The sequence below is a fragment of the Haliaeetus albicilla genome, chromosome 11 (assembly GCF_947461875.1).
Source record: "Haliaeetus albicilla chromosome 11, bHalAlb1.1, whole genome shotgun sequence".
NCBI classification, from domain to species: domain Eukaryota; kingdom Metazoa; phylum Chordata; class Aves; order Accipitriformes; family Accipitridae; genus Haliaeetus; species Haliaeetus albicilla.
This window is the reverse complement of record NC_091493.1, coordinates 27,516,781-27,539,128: the sequence shown is the minus strand read 5'-3', so window position 1 is coordinate 27,539,128 and position 22,348 is coordinate 27,516,781. Positions and strand designations below refer to the sequence as shown.

General features: G+C 44.8%; 1 protein-coding gene across 4 annotated transcripts in view; it reads right to left on the bottom strand.

The window, feature by feature from the left end:
• NEURL1 (neuralized E3 ubiquitin protein ligase 1) overlaps positions 1 to 22,348 on the bottom strand; it is a 166,013-nt gene that overhangs the window by 42,966 nt on the left and 100,699 nt on the right. For all 4 annotated transcript variants that reach the window (XM_069796900.1, XM_069796902.1, XM_069796901.1 and 1 more), the window contains exon 3: positions 21,099 to 21,420. In XM_069796900.1, coding sequence (XP_069653001.1) covers positions 21,099 to 21,420 — 322 coding nt within the window. The remainder of the gene's footprint in view (positions 1 to 21,098; positions 21,421 to 22,348) is intronic.

Here is a 22,348-nt window from a genome sequence, read left to right as displayed (position 1 = left end):
ACTGAGGGCATCTCCCATCCTATACTGCAAATGTGCTTCCCAACATGCGGGTCTACCCTGGTCATACTTGAGTATTCTCCTGGTAGATCATTTTGAAATAGGTGATGGGCTTCATGCTCGTAGGCAGAGTTACCGTGCTGAATCTTCTGCCCACATTAAAAATAAATGGAGTAGCTATGATTTACAAAACTCTACGATGCCCAAAATTCAAACGCATCACATCCTGCTCTGATTTTTACTCCCTGCATTGCATGTGTTCAACTGAAAAGGTCTCATCCCATGCCTGCAGTAAGCAGGGTAAAGAGAGGACATCATAGTCTCTAAGAAGACATTTGTCTTCATGCTTGCTCCTGCTGTAAGAGCCTGAATGTTTCTGCATGGCTCCAGCTCTGCCCAGGCTCACCGGGAAGTGCCAGGTGTCTCCTGCCTGGGGAGGCAAGGGGGAAGGATGGAAAGAACAACAAGCGCATGCTGCTCCGCGTCCAATGGGAGGAATCAAGAGGTATTTAAGTGTTGAAGGGAACTACCACACTTCCCCCTCCACAGAAGTTGCATCTTGTGCTTGTTGTGCAACACAGGGAAGCACAGGGCCAGGAGAACAGTCCCATGACAACAGAAGCAACAACAAATTCACTCTTCTCCTTTTTTCAGACCCTTAAAGTATTGTGAATACATGACCTATAAGAGCTAAACTCCTTCCTTTGCAGTTTTACTTTACTTTCCACATGGGTAAGTCTCTCTTTTTCAGAGAAGCAGAGACAAGGCCCATTCTCCTGCATCATTTCTATTTTCTGGATGTGCTGAAGGTCCCAGCTGAACTCCTCCTCGCTCCCACGGACATGGTGCCAAGGATGGCACTGAGTGGTCGGGACAGCTGACAGCTACTTTCAGCTGCAGCACCTCTTCCGAGACGTAACACCCAGATGGACAGTGGACAGCTTGCTTTCACCGTTCTCCAAAGCTTTTCAACAATTCCTCCTTGCTGTCTGCATGGGATCCACAGTCCTAAGCGAATTCCCTTTTCAGCTAGACACACTGGGTTATTTCAGTATAGCACTGTCTAGACAACTGAAAAAAATGTGAACAATTTAATGTATTATTATCCCCTTGCTTTTCATGAAAATGGTAAAGATTTCTGGTCTTTATGCAGTGTTTGGTTGCGGGGTGGGTAGATGGTTGGTTGTTTTTATACATACATAGAGAGAGCGAGCTGTAAATATTTATATAGAGACCTTCAAAACCCCATTATTATTTTCAGTTAGTGAGAGGGCTTTGTCTCACCATCAAGATTTCTACAACATTCAGTAATTTGTCTTTATTCAGACCATTCTGTGAATAAAATGGTTGCTGTCCTACCAGATAGAAAGCAGATACTATCTTGCCTCCCCTTGTAAAACAACCAACGCACCTCAGAAACAAGTGGCAGCAGTTATTAAAAGCAAGAGAACTGTCCCTTTTAACCTGCTGAACTCCATCCAGCCTCAACATTTCCTAAAACTGAAAAAAAAGATGACACTGCAAAATGTCTTACATAAATTCTGCTGTCCCAGGAGCCTCCATAGCCAATCCAAAGGGTCAAAGTACTTAAAGAAACCAGATTCTTATGGGATTTCCAGCTCCCACTTCCAGATCTCAGCGATTACATAGAAGGCAGCCAGCATCACCCTTGACAAGTCCCCACCACTGCAGCAATTAAATGTCCAAATCTGTTTGGGAGCCTGAGCCTCTCACAGGAATCCTCCAATGTTTTCCAGTGAAGTCTGGATAGGGAAAAGCCAGCCAGCAGCAACAGCATGAAAACAACTGTAATCTATTCAACTTCTACTAATTCTTTTTTTTAAAAAAGAACATTTTCTAGCATTTTCCCACTAAATACTGGAGGTTAAGTAAGCAAAACTTCTTGATATCTGCGTGAAGATACGTGGACAAGAGAGGAAACCCATGTACACCTCCAAGTCTCGAAGCCATCAGCAAATCAGTGTCTTCAGCACCAATGTGAAACCTAGCTCAGTGCTGGCTGGCCGGGGATTTTCAGTTCAGCACGGGCCACTCCAAGAAACATATAAGGTGGAACAACGAATTCTTCCCTCAACACTTGGCAGAGCAGTATACTAGCTATCTAACCTTAGACAATAAATACAGAACAAATTAACTTCTGCTCCACTGGAATCCCAGAGGTGCTTTCGGGGGGCTGCTGTGCTCCATGCTGCAACAGCAGGGCACGCAGGGATGCACACGGTGAGCAATGGGCAGAGGTGCTGCTGCCACGGGGGGCAGCTGGGTAAGCGCCCAAGTATGTGGATGCTTTTCTCCTCTGCATCCACGTCAGCTTGGGGGTGCGAGCTTCAAAAATGCACGCTTCCTGCTGACATTTCTGCTTCTCCCTGTTTCCATCAGGGCCAGGAATAACAGGAGACCGGGCTCTCCCCCAGCCCCTCCTCTCCTGGTACTGGCCATGGCCAGCGGCATGAAGAGCGGGGGCTGAGGAACACGCTTGAGTTGCTGAAGCAAATGGTTTTTGGTGCCTCCGGATGTTCCAAGTTAAGCTCGGACCACACTGCGCTTAGCTTGAGCGTTATCCAAACTAGTCCAGCAGGGCCTAATCCTGATGAATAGCTGCGTAGCTATTAAAATTGTTTTCCTTGAACAGCTAAATGGAAATGTGAGGGCTTGACGCTTGAGCTAGCATTTAAAATGGGCTCAGGTAATCAAAACACCAGATCGGAGAGCGCTGGGGGTTTTGGAGGAGCTGAGATTCAGTTCAGCTTTGAACCTTTAGTTTACTGTAGGAAACAATTCCCACCCCCAGTAAATGAAACTAGCCCCAGGTCCTTATGGAGACTGGCTGGACCTGATCACACGGGTTCACACTAGCTGCTTATACCTTTTTGGCCAGCAGTGCTTCTTGTGCAACCTAACACCATCTGTCTGTCATTCTGTCATGTAACCTCGGGATGCCACTTGGGAAGAAACACGTCACTGGTCATCTCTCGCTGAAGACATCTGAGATGCCAGCACCCAGGACTGCAGCATTCTTTCCGTCTGGGCAGCAAACACCCAGTACAAATTTAGAGCAACAAACAGCATGAAGGCAACTCCTGTAGCTGCAAATTATTTTCCCGCATACATGGCCAAGCTGCAAACCATTATCAGAGAACACCTGGTACATATGATATTCTGTGCAAGTGATATAGGTAGCTTTTAACTGTCACACACAAGCGATGGATAAACAGGTTAAATGTATGAAATCCTTCTGCTGTGCTAACTTGCTCCAGGCCCTCTGGCATGGGTGATGGTGGGAAAGTCAGTGAAGAGCTGCTGAGGAGGTGACAAGATGCTGATAAAGTAACCGGTGTAAGAGCATACAGGAGGAGCCAGCTTGAGGATGGAGAGCCCACGGGTCCTGCATGCTGCTCTCACTCCCAACCCCAACCACTCTGATACTGGCATATGTGAAGACAGGCCCATAAAGCTGGAGCCCCCGACCATACAAAGTGGGAGGATGAATGGAGGGAAGGTGGCCTCAGAGCAGCTCATTTCCTGAGCATGGAAGAGCTGCATGGCTCCCCGGGCAGAGCTTCTCCCCGAGCACCACCGTGTTGGAGCGGTAGGTGGGACAGGCAGCTCCAGCAAGCTGAGCGGGCACTGGAGCCACATGCCTGTGCATGCTTCTGTCCAGAAACGCCACCACCAGAAAAACCTGGCTTACTACATCCAAGCAGATGAATATTTCATGAAGAACAGAAAAACAATTTGGGCATTTCAAGCAAGTAAATTGGACTGTATACTCATGTGCATGGAGGCAGGCGTGCTGCATGAAGAAAGCCATCAGATACTGAGCCTCACTGATCTGGGTTCCTGAGCAGGCTGAGAGCAAGCTATAAAGGACTCTTCTCCAAGCCACATCCCTACAAGGAAGCCTACATTAAAAAAAGAAAAAGGAAGAAGCAGCCATGTTCTGAGCTCAGCTAATGCTATGCATACTTCACTAACTGCAGCTATTCTGAAAAACACTATCATGGGCTCAACCTGTCTGCAGCGGCAGCAGATCAGCAGTGCTCCTTTGTGGCAGCCCTGGGTGGCCGCGGAAGGGACACACATGCTAACTGCTGTCCAAGCTGGACAAGGGGGAAGGCTTGCTTCCATAACCATAGCCTTGTAAAACAACTGGTACCATGTCTGGCCCCTGCTAACAGTTTAACTTTCACGCTTTCTATAAAAACTAATAAAATAACAGCAATATTTTCAATGCCCAGAACACATACATTTCAGACAACCTGCTGTTGTGTAATATGAGGACAGCAGCAGCACTGCAGGGGCTGGACAACAGGTAATCCAGGAGTTAACTGAAAGCAAAGGGATAAGAGCCCCAGGAAGAATGTCAATAACATTTGCATAGATCTGGTATACAGCATAAGAGCTGTGACTCAGACTTCACCTAGGGACCAAAGATGATGCAAAGATGCATTAAATGCTTTTCATTTCTCCTTATTTAACCTTTGCTGGCTGCACCAGGACAGGCCACACCAGCTAAGGGTGTTCTGTGTGCCCAGGGGAAGCAAAGCCCAAGCATTGCGTGGGGCTCCCTGGGATGCGCTAGGAAATTTGGAGGCTATGCAGCATATCCCATTAGGTTGCAGAGCACTGCGGAGAGGGCTTTGGTACCCAACGCCAGCTATGGGGATGGAGCTCCCCTCTTTCCAGGTGCGGGTGGTAGAAGACACTCCTTGCCTTTGGGAGAGCCCCCAAAAGTCACAGGGGCTCCCCCACAATAAGCCACAGGTCAGCCGCAGCAAAGCAAGGAGGGTTTTTTCAGCTCTCCCCGCTCTGATTACTGATGGACGCGCTGCAGGGGCAGCCCCGCACCATGGCCCATCACCCCCGCAGCCCCTCGAGGGACATGCTGAGCGCCTGCATCCAGCATGGCAGCTCCCTGGGCGGCAGCGATCCGGCTGCGCGGCACACGGCTTTGGCACGCCGTAGCTGGGGGCAGCATACGGCGCAAGCCAATTGCGGAGCCTGACGTTCAATGAGACTTGACAGGTCCCGCTGAGGTCTGCACGCAGAGAAAGAGCCCGGGGCCCCCAAGCCGGTGACAGCGCCTCAACTCTGCCCGGCCCCAGCGCGCCCGGGGCATGCGGGATTCGGCATTTGGATCATCTCACAGCAGGCTGGCAGGGACCCAGCGGCGCGAGCATCATCCCGTCTGCAAGAGCGCGGGGCTGCTCGTAATGCACTTTTACCCTTGGCGTGGGGGTGGGAGCGGGGGAATGCACACGCAGGGACATTCTTCACTTGTCACCCCCAGGCTTAGGCTGTTTCTTTCTTTGCAGTCACCTAAAGGTGAGGAGGAGTTGAAAAACATTACACTGACAGCGCTGTCGGAGCTGCGGATATAGGGCCTTCCGCTCCACGCCAAGCAAACCCTCTGGAATGGTTTGGACACGATAGGTAAACAGTGTCGGGCTTGCTCAGCGGGGAGACATTTGTATTTAGATGTTATAGATAAGTGGTGCATATTTGAGACATCTGAAAGTTATTATTCCAGGCAGTTTCTAAACAGAGAATCGCAGTTGCATAGCCCCTTAACTCCGAGCTGACAGGCAGGATAATGATTTAAATTATTGTTAAACATGGGCTCTGTTTTAAGTGGATGGAATTCAACATCATGGTAGGTTTGGGGGAATGGGGGTGTATTGCAAAACACAACATTTCCAATTGCTGGAGCTCTGATCGTGGGAGCTTCTCTGCCAACACCAAGCATCACTGTTCACGCTATGAAAATGGCAGCCGTAGAGATCCTCAAAAGGCAACATCACTCAGCCATCTTCTGGATCATTACCACTCCCTCTAATTGCAACAACTTTGATTAAGAGAAATGCCTTTTTGAAAGCAAAACATAAAAAGTTTTCACAGACTGTAAAACAGAGTTCAGCAGTGAATCATAATTGTTTTTTATAATGCTTTTGAATTACTATTGATTTATGCTTCCTTGAGTTCAATAAGGTTATGTTTATTATGTTATCACTCTGTTTTTAATGAAGACTATACTGATTTTGTCTTCATTATAAGTCATTTGAAGCACAGCTATTAGGTTGCATTAAATCAGAGCACTAAGTTTGTTTCATCTGCGAGGAGTTTGTTTTCCAATGTTTCAATGTATGGCTGGTACCCCTGCACCCGGCTCCCCCCAGGCCCCCGCCACACTGGGGGCACGCTCAGCAGATACTGCCGTCAGAGAGGGCTTTTTGCCCCCAGCATTAGCTGGTTTCTGACACGCCAAAGGTTAAGTGCGACGGCACACACTGGCTCCATACTGCAGCCTTTACACGGGCAAAACTCCAGCAAAAACAAACCCGTCTCTTATGCGGAAAGGAGAAAGGGAAGGAAGAATTAATTTCTTGCTTATTCAGCATCTGATTGTCTCTCTGTGTCACGAGTGAGCTCCAAGGCAGTATCTCCAACCTACAGCATCCTCATTTCCCAAACGGGTAATTCACAACAATGCAGGCGAGAGGATCTCATCTCTGCTCGTAGCATAAAGATGCAATTGGGCCTAAAAAAAAGCAATCGCACCTTGTCACTTAAAGGCAATTACATGGCTGATTAATAATGAATGAGCCTCACAAAGGCCACCCACTCTGCTCAGCGTACCAGCATCTTATCCTAATTATCCTCACCAATAATGCCTGGAATTGTTTGGAAATTTTAGGGGAAACTGAGTTCACTCACCTAAGCTTTAATAACCATTGTGTCTACAGGGTAGGAGCATCACTGCACAGCCTTTGGTGTATGCAACACAATAGAAAATCGAATCATGAAACAGTAACTCGTGTCTCTGCCCAAAACACACTCGCAAGGCACACAAGTCAGACAAAGACAAGGCACTTCTGTTGGACCGGTAGCTTGGCTTGCCCACTTTAGCACATGAGGAGTCCAGTAACTCAGAGGCATTGAAACCCACAGTCCCCTGTCAGGAAGAAAAGCAGTATCTCCGTCCTGCAGAAATCAGGCACTTGTGTGATTTGTCTCGGGAAGATGAGAAATCTGAGCCTGAATCAGGAGCTGAATCCTTTACCACCAAAATTAAGGATGGCTTTTTGTCCCTTCCTGTTAACCATTAGTTGTTGATCTGACGTACTCACACCAGTGTGTAAAGGCCTTCCCCTGCAGGCAGTGCTTGGTTGCTTTTCCTGCACAATTAAACCCTGATAAATATTCTTCCCTCATAAAAATAATGGACCAATCTCTGTCTGGACCTTTTTTTTTCCTTTTCGTGTGAAAAAATAAAAATATTGCTAGAGCTTGGTAGGAAACAAACAAGCAAGCAAAAAACCCAAGTGGGTATTAAAGCTACTATCGTCCTATTTGAAGAACCCAAGAGAACCACAAAAGGAAGCTGCAGCAATCAATAGAAAACATGGAAACGGTTCCTTAGTCCTCAAGCTGGACATTGAATTTGTGCAGTGACAAACCCCCTGGGGCAGGCTCAGGGATCTCGCCCGCCTCCTGTGACCTGCAAGAAGCAATGCCTGCTCCTTCCTGCAGCCCCTTCAGCTGCTGCTCAGCCGACAGCACATCCTTCGGAATAAGGAGAGGTACAATGGCGATGTGGAAGCAGGATTTCCTCCTGTGTTTGCTTCCAGAGCCAGAGGCTCTGTGTAAGGAAAGGGAAGCCTTCTGGTGCCTCCAAACCCCTCCTGGCCACAGCACAGCCCAACGCAGAAGAACAGACTGATGGCACTCCACTCTTTCAATGGGCAGTCAACGTGGTCCTGGCCTCCAGACATAAAACTTGAGAGACAAACTTGTATTGGAGAGAATAAATGAATGATAAGGGCCCAAAGAGAGTATTCCCCACTTATTTTTCATTCTGGTCTACTTTTAGTAACTCCAGATAAGCTACTCATTTAACCAGTTGAACCCAAAAGGACTCAAAACCTATCTATCTGAAACATTTCAGAACAGTCCGTTTTGGCAGAAAATCTCAGCACAGTATGGCCAGTTTGAAAACCTGTTGTTACTAAATTCTCATGTCCTGGCACAAGCTGATAAAGCCACTGTGTTCCCTCCCCACCTATGACCCAGGATTTCTTAGTTTCCAGAGAAATAAATCCTGCTTGTTTCTGTAGTCATCTTTATGCTGTAGAGCCAGCATGGACTCAACTACCTGATGATGGGAAATTGCAACCCTAAAACTGGTCTGGGATATTCTTTGGTGTCACCTTTTCCACCTGTGGCATCAAATGCCAGAAAAACAGACAGGTCTCCAAACAAAATCACTGCAGCCTCAACTGCTTGGCTCCACTGCACTCGGAAAAAGGATATTAAATATGGAGACAGGGTTGCAATCAGCCTTTCTGAGGAAATAATAACCTGGGAAATTCTGACTCATGCTGATTTGTGATCAAGGACTGTGACTGAGATACCAAAAAAAGGAATTGAATCAGATTTTCATGGCTGTGTCAGAATGAATTAATTCTCATCATGTAACTGGAAAAGATTTAACATCACAGAAGCATTTTTAGAATGACAGCAGGATATGGAGGCTGTGGTAAAGAAGAAAACATGATTATTGGTCTGAAGAGACTGACAGTGAGGAAAGATAAAAAAGAACTAAATATACCATAAAATAATAGCTTAGTCAAATAGCTGCCAATAGGAACATCCTGAGGAGGGGACAGCAGTTGTAAGCATCTGGGACTGCTGGCTGCGAATATGCCCTGGACGACGCTTATGCCAGAATAACCAACAGTGACACACCTCCAGGAGTGATGGTGAAGTTATCTTTAGGTCTACCCAGAACAGTCTGAGAAGCTCCTGTCATTCACTGCTGGTTTTCACCCTTCTGCTAAAGCCAGGAAGAGGTGGCTGCCTGGGTTTCTCCAGTGGCCACCATTTACCCTTGTGCCTGTCTCAGAGAGGGGCTAAGATGCTTTTTCTCACTTTTGTGGGTGCCAGCAAAACTCTTAAAGTAAATCAAATGTCACCTGAGCTCACTCTGAATCTAGCTAAACCAAAGTCAGGCTATTTCAATTCTAAATGCTTGCCCATAGAAATTATTCAGGTTAGCATAACTAGTCCTTTTTAAAAGCCATGTTTGCAATTAATCTGCATTAATTTTCTAGATTGTCCATTGTAACTAAACCCTCTGCAGGAAAATACTGCACTCAGTACATATTTTAAAGAGGTTTGGTTTTTTTTCTCAGCCAAGCAAGCTACAGATGCTACTAAGTGGAAGATTAGACTCTAAAGTGCAACTCAATAGACACGAGTTTATCTGGCAGCAAATTCCACCCACACAGGCTGAGGAGTGTGAAACCCCCCCTGCAAAGCACTAACAAACAAGAGTATCTCCTCTCTCCTCACACAGTCTGCTCACCTTCATCCGAAACACCCCTTTGACAGATCTGTCAATGTTTGTTATTAGCAGAAGACTTCTATAATAAGTTAACTACAGGATAAAAAGAGCCACTGCAGAAAGAGGAACAGGTGTTATCAAGAGCAGAACAAAAAGGCACCAATCTAATTCAGGACATAAGAAACTCATCAGACTCAGATATTTCCCCATGTGTTGTTTTTCTCCTGTATCTTCATGATCCTTTTGATAGAGAGAGTGTCAGTAGTATGTACTTGACCTGATAAAAGAGCTCACTTATCTTCAAGGAACATGCCGGGCATCCACAGTGACCCATGAAAAACAGTTCAAACACACCTAACACCCTGTGCTGTCCAGATAAAGGGAAAAAAAAAGGAAGCCAAAGCCTTTGGGTTATGAATTATCAACACAAAGTCAAAATGAGCCAGTGATTTACAAGTGTAAATTGAACCTTACGTGAGTGAAGCAACCAGGCAAGAAAGGGGTGGTATCTTGGTTACTGGGTTGTTCTGGCCTTCCCCATGAATATAACCTGATCTCTCTTTGCCAAACCTGTCCTTCTTCCATCGCTTTCAGACAGCAGCTCACCCTGTTTCCATGCTTTCATCTTCCTGCTCCCCTCCTGCTTCTGGACCCATTCTTAAACCTTCCTGCACAGAAACTAGCATGTTTTCCAAGAAAAGTAAGCATTGCTGGGAGGCAACTCCTCTACCTCCCTCCAACTTCAGCAGTGCGTTCCAGCCTCCCCTGCTCATGTTCATCTCTCTCCTCCTCCTTCTCCTTCTAAAAGACTCTTTGCTTCTCAGAAAAACCATTAAGCACAGAGCCTAATCCCTGCATAACCACTGATTACTGATTAACCACAGACCACTGGTTTTGACCTAGCAAGCCCTGCACAGAACCCACTAACAAGCAGATGGCAAAGAAAAAGATTCAGCAAAGCACTTAAGCACATGGCTATCTTTAGGAATGTGAATTAACATACTTACTCAAGCATATACCTGATTTCTGGCATACCAGATACAACTACATATGCATAAGAGGTGGGTAAGTAGTTAACCATCCTGTTGAATTCAGGCCCTGCAGCCTATACAGCCTTCTTTTCTGAGCAACTGAGAATGGGTAATCTGTCCAGTTGGAAACGACACACTTTTAAAATGGTATTTTACTACCCACTTGAATTTTTCCTCCATCAGCTTTCATCCCTTAGCCTGCCAACATTGAGCACCCTCTGCCTCACTATTAGATCGTTACTTTGACTCTTTGGAGCTTACCTGGTCTTTTAGGTCTCACATCCAAAAATGAAGCATTAGAAATCATCATACAAATAGTCATAATAGTGATTATGGCCTAAGACCAAATTATCTATGTATTTGTTTTGAGTGAGCCAATTAGGCTGAGTTGAAATTGCCAGTCCCTGCAGCTCTGCAGTGAAATACTCCATCAGTTCAGTTTTCTTTCCAAGTGTTTCTAGCACTGCCCTTCAGCATGAGGCCAATTTCCTTCCACCTGGCCAAGCAGCATTACAGTCAAGATCTGCAGACTCTACCGTGTTAGGAACGAAGCAATAAAAAAGTGTCTTGACAAATACAGGTAACACCGAGGCTCACCTCGGACGTGAGCATACTCCAGTGTACAGAGCCATTGATTCAGGTCCAGCTAGAACCAGCCAGGCCTAGAAACAGGAGCAGAAACCAACAGGGCTGGTGTTTTTGTCAAAAAGATGCTTTCACACAACAGATAACAGAGACATCCACTGATGCCTATAAAAGGCTCAGGAGGGTGATGGCTGCTGCCTACCGACAGCAAAGAGGGCAAAGAAAATCGACCAGGAAAACACCATTGCAGAATGAGGAGGAAATGCAGATGTCTATGGAAACACATGGAACAAACTGTCATCAGTCTCCTGGTTCAAGTAAACACTTACGTGGCTCTGAAGTGCTGGGGTCCTCTGGACTTGGGCATGCAGAGAAAGAGGGAACACTGCATTAAAGATTTTGGAGGCTTCAGATCTTTTCATGCAAGTGATGCAGTATTTATTGGCATGGTACCAGTGCCGGAATAGGATTATTGGATTCTAAAGGCTTTTTCCCTGGAGTGGTCTTTATCCCCTTAAAAGAAGATAGAGCAATTAAACTTCTTTTTTTTTTTCCTGAAGAAAATTAATTGTCTGTGAAGGGTCACACTGGTGGCCAGATACATCACATGAGATTTTCATCTTCTTAAACACACCAGCCATAGCCAGTAGCACAATATTCGATTCAGTGGCCAGCAATCTGATTTATCAATCTTTTATCCCTAGCTACAGACTGAAAATTTACCAATTCCAAATAAGCTTAATTTGAAAATCTAATAGGATCAGATGGAATGGAAATTTCTTTTGAAATATTTCTGTAAAGGCCTTTAACATCAAAATGATGCTAATGCATGAGAATCAGAACTTGCAAGTGACTGGACATACTGTTCTAGCCTATATACATGGAAATGCTTTTTATAAATTTCGCAGAGTTCTGCAAACAGTACCCTGCTAGAATTCCCATGATGAAAGGGAGAAGCACTTACCTAGCACATGTCAGCACAAGGGATGATATTTTCACCAAATGCCACAACATAGGGGAAACATGTAATACTGTCAGAAGAACATATAATGAAAATGTGATTAAAAGAGTGTGATGTGATAGAATAATGCAAGATGCAGATTTTTCTAAATGTCTGAGCAGGAGAGAGGAGCCCAGAATCTCACTGAGCACAGCACCTTGCAGGATCAGCTGCATTATAAGCAGAGCTGATGTAACGTCTGCATCAAAATTGGGAGTCAATTCAATGCAGGTAGTGTATCTTGGAGAACAGAAGTAGTAGCTCAGCATGACTAAAGATGAAAGACAGGAGGAAATAACACCTGCATTTGCAGAATTTTTTTCCAAGGAGGACCTAGAGATGCTGGTCATTGTCAGAGATAGATCACTGGATTCAGTGGACCTTCAGTGACCCAGTGTGCGTGTCCCAAGCTAAGGCCAGGACTTGGAACAAGACTGCAGCAAGCTGAGGACAGAAGAAGAGTGGTGCAAGACCAAGGACCCACTCAGCCTCAGGGTCTACCTCCAGCATGGGGTGAAGCAGATTGCAGGGAAGAGCGCACACACATGTGGGACAGCACAGGGATCCCTCCTCCATACACGGTCCCATTCTCCTTAACCACTGCCCCAGAGCACCAGTGATGCCTTTGCATTTGCCTGCCCTGGAAGCATCACTGAAAATTTTACTTTTTAAGAAATTCTTTCATTTGCATCAATACATCCTTTAGACACCCCCTAAATTGCACTGTATTGTTTGTACAGACACACAGTCACACGAACCGCATTTCATACACATCAGAAAAGTCACGTACAGCTGATGAACAGAGAGGCTCTTTCTGCCTATGAAATCCCAACTAATTAATATCTTTGGCATAAATCAACAAACGAGTCATTCTAGCCCATGTATTAGCATCGTGATTTAGTACGAAACTTGGTGTCGAAGGGCAGCTACTGGTAGAAGGTATCAGACACACTCTTACGCATCACACATGGACAGTAACTTTTTGATGCAAAAATGCACCACGATTTATCAACAGTTAAATTCATAGCATGGGTTGGTGAGAGTTTAATGCTGGGGCAGGCGGCACTGCACACTTGAGTGGGCAGGACATCGCTGCACCAGTCCATCAGTGCTGGAAGAGCAGCTTTCGGTTAAGTGCAGACCTGAGTTGCTCACAAAAATTCTTCTGAGTCTGCACAAGCAGATGATAACCACCTGCATTTTTGCCTTCTTTCAGCCACTTGTGAACAGTTACAGTTACACAGACCCCGAGAGGCTCGTTTCTCCTGGCCTGGACAAGGGTACATGGAAGGAGAGGTCCTGGCTTGAATCAACACAGGTTCCCTGAGTCAAAATGGTTTTTTTCTTCAGGACAAGCCAGGCAAGGTCTAGAGGAGCTTCTGCTGCTCAGTGTTTAGCCAAGGAGAAGTGATGAATGAGCAAAAAACTGGGGCTAGATTCTGCTCACAGTGTGAAACCAGAACGATTCTAGAGGTGGCTGCAAGTTTAGGCTGGTAAAACTGGGAGTAGAGTTGGGCTATCAGTAAGGATTTCCAGACTGAGCCCAAGAACAACAGTCCTGCTTATACAGTTTGGAAAAAAAAATTGAGACTTTGGAGTACAAAGAAATCTCACTTTTAGCTCTGTTGCTGATATGGATGGAAAAGCTAATTTAATTTTATTCAAGGTGTCAAACTTTTTTAATAACCCAGACACCTACAGGGATAACAAAATCATATCCTCTGTACAGTAAATTGCATATTCAGCAGCTGTGATGCGAATTAGACGTTGAAATGACAAAGTGCTATCTCACGCCAGCAAAGACATACTGTACAGAGCCAGTGTTTAGTTTTATCATACAAGCAATGTTTAGTCATCATCTGTCATACAGGCTTAGGGGAAATGGCCTCCACAGCTGGAACAGCTGGAATTGCAAGATTAGCACAATTGTTATACTTTTACCAGATCATCTACTCAATTCACATCCAAAACTTACCTCCAGCTCCAACTGTCTTACACCAGAGTAAATGCGCTCTTTTTGTCAAGCTATAGCTTTATGAATGAAGAGGAATTAGCTTTCAGCATTACAGCCCAAGGTTTGTACAGTTTAAACTATTTTGCTGAATATTTTGGAGAAAGGTATTAAGGAAGCTGTAAAGATTAATTCCTTGTACCAATATATTCTCTCCATCTTTCTTTTTAAAGACAGTTATTACTTACAGAATTACAATAGGAATCACATTAAACAAACTAAGGAAAATACAATTATATGTAGCATTAAGTATCAGTTAAGAGAATGTATTTTTTTAAAAAACAGCATAGATAGCTTATCCTAATGGCTTAAATAAAAATGCCAAAATCTTTGCTAACATAAGGAATTCTTCAAAATGTTTCTCAAAAGAATACACTGCTCCATTAGTGGTGTGTTATTATTCTCTAAGGCCCTGTCTATACTAGAAACTTCTGTAAATAACTATAGCTGTGTAATAAATTCAGTATATATTCAATTACTCCAGTAGTTTATACCTTTAGTAGAAGTAAAAGAAGGTGAAAGCCCTTTTAATTGGAATCACTGTTTCCAGACTAAAGGTTCCACACTTCTGCTAAAAAATAGCAACACTTAGCAAAGGCAAGATAAATTTCTTAGTGTAAACCATCAATATTTACCTTCTTAAAGCAACAGCCAAATCAATCATCACAACAGATAATTAATGTGAAGACATCACTTTTTTTTAACACAGGGCCCTATCTTTGCAGTGTCAGCATCTGAACTACAGTGTATACATACCCATAATGTAAACACCACTTACAATTGTCAGAGGTTTTGTATTTCCTTAGGCTTTTATGGGTAACATGGAAAATATTATTATATAGGCCTTCTTGCCTGTGTTAGGAACAATATTTCAGCTTACCAGAACAAAAGGAACTTTATAAAGCACAGAATTTATTTTTCCACTGGTCATTCTGTCTTGATACAGTCTTCATTTTTCTCAGTCTAGGCAATAATAGCCAGACTAATCCCTCTTAAATTTATTCCTACCCAGGTTCACTTGCAGGCTCTCCTGACGCTGATGTGGATATTTTGTGGATATAATGTGCCCAATAGCACATTATGCACCAGATTTTGTCCTTTCCGTTCACCTGTACCACTGCCTTAGCTCCACGAGCAGCCCTGCGAAGGCAAAGGTTGTTCAGCTGAAAGCAACAGGTACACCGACGAGCAATGCTGATAAAATATATGTAATGCACACAGCCTCTGTGCAATTTCGTAATTCAACACCGGTGAAGCCTGAAATGCTGATCCCTCAGAGACCTTATTTTACTTGGCATCTGGCTGTTCTGACTTATTTGGTATTTGCCATTCAACTGCACAGCCTGAACCCCCCAGTGCAGCCAGCGCAGGCAGCAGGAGGGCAGGGCAGGGATGGGGAGATGCTGCCTTCCCCCGCGGGCCAGCCCAGGCTCACGGGCACAAATTCGCCGCTGTTCACAACCAAACGCAAAGAGAAGGAAAAAAAGGCATTGACTTCACACGGCCAAGACGAGCTCTGGCTTGCTTGAAAGTGCTGTGTCCGGCAGCCTTAGCATCACAAGCAAGACAGACAGACAGACCTGGAGGACAGACAGACCTTCAAGCACAAGGAGCTGCCTTTGGGCTGTGGGCTAACTTTCAGGTACCCATCACATCTGGAAAAATACGTCCCTCCAGAGGTGCTAAGGCAAAGCAGGGATTAATTAAAATGGCAAGAGATGAGTTATTTATTAAACTGTTTTCACATTTTTAGCCGCATTAGAGGGCTTCCTGCAGCTGCTATAGAGACAACAACTACAGACAATAAAACTTTATGGGCAATTTAAATTCCCTCTCCCCTTAGGAGATGTGGAAAAACAATGACAACTGACTGTTTGCAGGTCGTGTATATCTTGCCTTCATTAAGTAGGACTCTGTTTAAACACATATTACTCTTTTTCATCAGATAGTCACAGACTTCCACAGAGAGAGTAAATAGTTTATAGCTTCCACTTTCAACAATACACTATAAAAATACACTGCAGTCATATTTGATTATCCAATTGTGTTTAGTGCGAAGCACTCTCGGCAGATCAGTCTGCTTATTTGCATGTGTCAGAATAGCAACAGAAATGGATCCCCATGGGCAATGGAAAATAAGTTTTGCACTTGGAAAATAAAATAGTAATAACCACATGGTAAAACTGCAGATGCATACGATAAATTAGATTTATCATCAGTCTTATACCATTCACATCTGAAATTTGCCCATAAATCCACCTCATTTGAGGCTTATTTAATGTTTCTTCCAAAGGTGCCCTGGAGCTAGAGATTCAATTTACCTAAGAACTGACAGGGGTGAAGAAAGAAAAACGTTTCCTTCTTTCCCTACAAAATGTGCAACTTCCTTGTCAAATATACACTAGCTTGAGTGCCGAGATGTGCACGCTTCCATCCATGATTAGTTCACATTTTGACTTCTGATACTTTGCAAACATGAAGCAATAAGAAGCTAGGAAGGGGATCTGGAGATAGAAAAGATTTCCCAAATATCTGATATAATATATAGCACTGCCAGTTAATTCTACTAGGATCTGTATATGTATTTATGACTGAAGTATATATTTATACTGTTTCTACTTCAGGTAAATCTAATACATGCACATTTAATACATATGCATTTAAAATTTTCCCACTTTGCAAGGTCTTACTAGTTTTTCACATATTTTATATTTACAAGAGGTGGTGAAGCTTTGCTTTCAACAGGTGCCTCTCAGTGTGCCAGTCTAAATAAAATTATCCTTGGTTTTCCAAGACTGTGCCGGTAAAAGACCAAGACCACTTACTTTGAAATACTGCATGAATGAAAATACAGATGGATGGGAGAAGAGCGTGAACAGAGTAATAAACGGTAAAGAGGTTTGGTTGCTGACCATACTATTAATGAATGGGACTAAGGAAAATGAACAGACTGTTCCTCACATTACCCCACTGGAAATACAGGGTGGGTAGAGGGGTATGCTGAAATCATCATTTCTTTGCAGTCCCATTTTTCCACACTTTTAGAGCACGTGTTGTGCTTTGAAAGAAAAGACACTAGACGGTAGGGCTAGATGATCTTCATAGATCCTTTCCAATCTTAACCATTCTGCACTCCTGTGCTACAATGACACTGCCAATAAAAATGGGGCAATTTTCAAAAAGGCACCACACAACAGGTAAACCTGGAATTCCCCACTAAAAGGTACGGGAAAATGCTGAAAACACACATTATGCTTTAATGTACACATCACTGAGGAAAGTTGCCACCCTTGCTGTCCTGCAGTGAGTCCACAGAAAGTGTACTGAACATTTCTTACTCTATGCCAGGCTCACTAGCCAAGTGCTTGAAAGAAGCAGGCTAATGTGAGACAACACCATTTGGTTCCCCTGAGCTGCCATACTTCCTCCAGGGCTCTGAAGACCCCAGGATTTAAACAGCTGTTCCTTTCCTTTTCTTTTTGATGCTTTATTATAGCAGCGAGGCAGCAGATTGCTTATATTCCATTTTTCTCGGACTCTTTTTGAAGTGTGAATGAGCATGTGTGTATGTTGAAGTGATAACATAAGGCTAAGCCACATTTCTAGTAAATATTGCTTTAAATTATCCTGGAATGTAAAAGTGCACTTGTGCAAAACTAGCTGCCCAAAAAGGGAAGCAGAGCTGTAAGCCATCCTGCCTGCAAGTTGAGTGTGTTGGCAAGAGAGTCACTGTATAAGGGCATGTTTACAGGTCACGTAAGCCTGCATCTACGCCGAAACTCATGCCCTAAAACACAGAGCGTGCATCCAGTCGATTGCAACAACCTCCCCTATGCGGGCCTTTACATTGTGGCAGGAAACCAGCTGAGACCTTGTGGTCAGAGGAGACCTGATTCCTGGGTGAATTTAAGCCTTTTCATCTCTGTAACATGGGTAGAAGCAAGGAGAGCAAGGAGTAGCCTCCCACCTGTGACCGAGCGTGAGCACTGCGAACCTCATCGCTGAAGCCACCTGCAAGGTGGATTTAAGCCAGTCTCTCATTTTGACTCACTCCAGCAGTGACAGACAAGATGTGGTCTAAACTCAGTTTCTGACCTCCCCTCGGCTGAGATGCAGTGGACCCTGCAAGCCCCTTTTTACCTTTTTCAGAACAAAATCAAGCAGGCAAAGAAGCTGCTTGAAGGGCTCTGCTTCTGAACATACAGCAAGGGCAGTCAAACCCTGCAACATCTGCGACAGCCACATAAACCTGTGCGTTGACAGCGGTAATAACATGTGGGTAATTATCAGTAAGGCTGATGCTACGGGTAAAGCCATAAGCAGAAGGAAATGAAAAATTAAGGTACAAACCAGCTGTTTCTCTTTCATCCACAGGCGCAATTTAGTGATGCCGGAGTGTTGTGCAATGCCTGCGATGCTGACAGAGAGGGAGGCAGGACTGAGCTGGGCAACAAGGCTGATGGCATCCCTGAATCTGATGACACTGCTGTATAACCTCTGGCAAATTATTTAACTCTCCCAGCCTTTGGGCCCCATTTTGTTCAAGTCTCTCTTTATTAAATCTGTAAGACAGGAACAGTGTCACTAGACTTGGTCATTGCCCTGCTTTACCAGGTTCCTTATTTTGGCTGGAACTGCTACCATAATGCAGATAAGCAAAACAAGAAGGTGAAGTTTTGGAAGTTGTGACTTTTGGGGACATAAATGCACACTGTGCATTCCCCTGCAGAGCTGGGATCCTGCAGTGACGCAAGACTTACCGCTGCACGTCTTTCCTTCGGGCAAGTCTGATTTTGGTCATGAAATTACATTATTTGGAGTGGGGAGGGAATAATTCTGTGATAAACAGAAAGACAGCCACCAGAAACGATAAAGCTTTTTGTCAGATTCTTGGGTGAAATACACATAAAAGCAAATGGAGGCAGTGCAGAGGTGCAGTATGACCCTGCAACCCTACAGGCATTGGGAAAATGGTGAGGCTCAAGAACAAGGAACATGTTTGGAGTTTGAAGGGGGAATAAATCACTGAACTGGAATCTGAAATGCTAGGCTCTTCTGTTCAACATACCACTCCAGCATCCCCAGCCTCCATCAGATGCCCTGCATGCCATACCAGGCTGAATTCGACCATATGTTTGTAGCTAAGCTATGAAATTCATTTGTCAAGTCCCAGGAGTTTTTGGCAAGTTGTCCTATACTATATGTGTGGTCTGCTACACTAAAACAGGCATGCAGAGCATTGCAGTGGGTATGTCTATAGGATCCAGAGGCAACATAGCTGATGATTTCCCTGCTCTGACTTTTAGTGCTGTGTAATAATGAATGGAGATAGAGAGGACTCAAGTTGAAGACTTTTCGGCACAGTTGCTAGGCTTAAAGCCTGCTGAAGGCTGCTGGAATGAGCTATAAATATGTATCTGAGTTCCATGCCAACTGTGTAAACTCAGAAGCTGACTGTTTCATTCAGGGACTTTATACCCACCAGAGAGTTCGGAGCCTGTTAGACTAGAGGTAAGTCAGTCGCTGGCAAGAGTCACATTTTCCTTGTGAAAGGGGATGTGGAAGATGCTAGGACAACGCAGGAGCAGATTACGGATAGGAAATGATTTCTTAGGTGTTTTAAAAGGAAACACATAATCCAGAGTTATGGGCCCTCATTAATCAGGCAGAGGAGTCCTGAGGTGCCAAATCTCGCAAGAACGGCCAGAGGACTTGGAGTCACTTGTAAGCTCTTCCCAACTGAATCCTTGGCATGACATTTGCCCAAATTCTAGATCCAAATTCAAATATCATCACCTTGGCATATGAACAGTTGCCTAGTGGCTCCGATTCAAGCTGATTCACAACAAAGATAAATCTTTCTGCTCCTAAAACAGAGCAAAAAGCTGCCGAGAAATTCTTTAATTCATCTGCCTTGTGCAATCTTGGGCCAGTAGTTTTTGCAGTATTTCCCATTTCTTCACCTCCTGAACCCAGATCCCTCTTCCCTGCTGTGTAGGTTGCTACGGGCAGTCCTGCCACCATATTTTTTAATACAGAAAGCAGTGCAGAAAGGAGGCAGAACTGTCAGAAAGAAGTTTCATTAAAGTTTTTGACATAAGGCATGAAGATGTCATTTTAGCAGAGATTACCAGGCTGCATGACAGGAAAAAGCCAGGATCTCTCTCAGCCTAGCAAGATCATCTCATCTTCCAAAGGAACTCCAGCTGATGATGGTCACCAGGTACCATCTAACCTTTTCCATGGTGAAAACAAGACCCATGAAACTGCTGTTATGTGGAGAAATGCTCTGATTTGCCCCCCAGTGACAATGCAAAGCCAACTCTAAGGCTGCATGCTGACACCTCTGGTCCCCCAGCAACCTAGCTGCCCCTTAAGGTGGGTCCTTGGAGACTCTTTTCAGTTCTTCTAAGATGTATAAACTCAAATAGCCCAAACCTTGACAGCCTGCATACTTGAGGCTAGATTAGAGTCCTCATGAATGCCAAACTATCTCCCTTTCAGCAGAGGATGGCAGAAGACACAGGCACTCAGCACTCCTCGTCCTCCAACCCCAACTGTATATCCAAACTTCAGGCTCCAGAGGACAAATCAAACTCCTCTGCAAAAGCAACATCCTGGCAAAACCAGCTGCAGCTTCTCCCAGGTAATTTGGAAGATACCCATGTTTCAAATCTGCCCATTAAACCAGCCAGAAAATCATAAAAGTGCCATCCAGGAAGGATTTATCCATAACACATGAAATGCATTTCCCCATTTCGGCATGGGAAAAACAGCAGATGAGGTAAAAAGAAAGTTTTACAAGGTATATGCCACGCTCCAGTCTATGCTCTGGTAGAGCAACACCTCTGAGCAGAAATCCACTTACTTACAGATGGCTTCTAGTGCTATACTGTAGCGGTTGTTTCCCACCTCCCACTCATGTTTTATTTACGTGCTAAGTTTCAAACACCGACTGATCCAGGCTGAGGTCGTGAGATGCTCTGGGGAGGAACAACGGCCATTTCCCTGTGCTTGTCCCAGCACAGTGAGAGAACAGGCAGCATCGGGCTGGCCCTTCGCTGGGGATGGCACAGCATCATCCCTGCATGTTTGGAGCCAGGTACTCACCTAAGAGCTGCACTCCGCGGGTGAGTCCGTAGACGTCGATCAAAGCCCAGAGGGGTTCTGCCGTCCTCACCCCGCTGAAGAAGAGCATCGCAGCAGAGTCGTTCACCCGATAGAAAACCCGTCCCTTCTTGTCCACCCAGAAGGCTATGATGTTTCCCTCATTTGCAAACTCTTCTGGCAGAGCCTTGGCCCAAAAACCGCTCTGGGAAACCAAGTCGGGGCACGCGTACTTCGGCAGAGTGTCAGGGTTAATCCTCGATGGATCCTTGGAAGTAAACCCGAGTCGAAGAGCCCCACTCCAGCAACACTGCTTTTTAGTGATCTGCAAAGATAACAGCAGCAATAACAGCGATTGGCACTTCAGCATCTACTTACACACTACAGGCTCTATGCCATCGAGCACCAATGGCCATCATGCAGATGACCCCACTAGATTTAGGGAACATTTTACCCAACAAATACTGCTGTACCCTTTTCAGCTGCACAGTTAGGATACAATGCACATATTTAAAAAAAAAAAAATCAAATTAAGTCTATGCAGAGAGGTGAAATGTAATTACAGCTGCACGATGACTCACTTCTATTTCTAGGGTAATTCCTTTTGGCCTAAGAATCATCCTCTCGCAAAATGCGCCAAAAACGGCCATAAGAGCTTTTATCTCAGCACCTGCAGCAGCAGAGCTCTTCCCCTGTGGTGCTCGGATGATGGGGTCTCTCATGACCTCGGGGAAAAGCATTGGCTCCAGAATCACAGTCATCACCATAGGGTTTTCTGGGTTTCCCAGCCAAGAAGAAGACAGTCTTACCCTTGTTTAGCTTGTCAGATTAGATGAAATCACAGCCTTGCAGCAGAGAACTTGGGCGGGGGGGGGAAGCACAATTTAAAGTATTTAACTGTATTAAGTACACAATTAGGAGGCAATGATAGATGTTGTGTTATGATTGGGGAAAACGTATTTATTTCAGCTGTGAGTGGTGATTTTCAAGATATGTTGTGCCCATCTACACCCCACCTGTCAGTATGTGGTTACTCAGTGTGTCTGGGGTCAGGAAGATCTGCTATAGTTTTGGGGATGGTGCGTGTGTCATATCCACCCGTCTGCACCTGAGAGACAGCAGGACAAAGGATCACAGATGCCTCCAGAGTCATCAGCTTCTTCTCACATGAACTGAGCCCTGGACTGAAGAGGATCTGAGGGGAACAGGCAGTGGGTCCTAAACATGTGCAGCACATCCAAAACACCACCCAG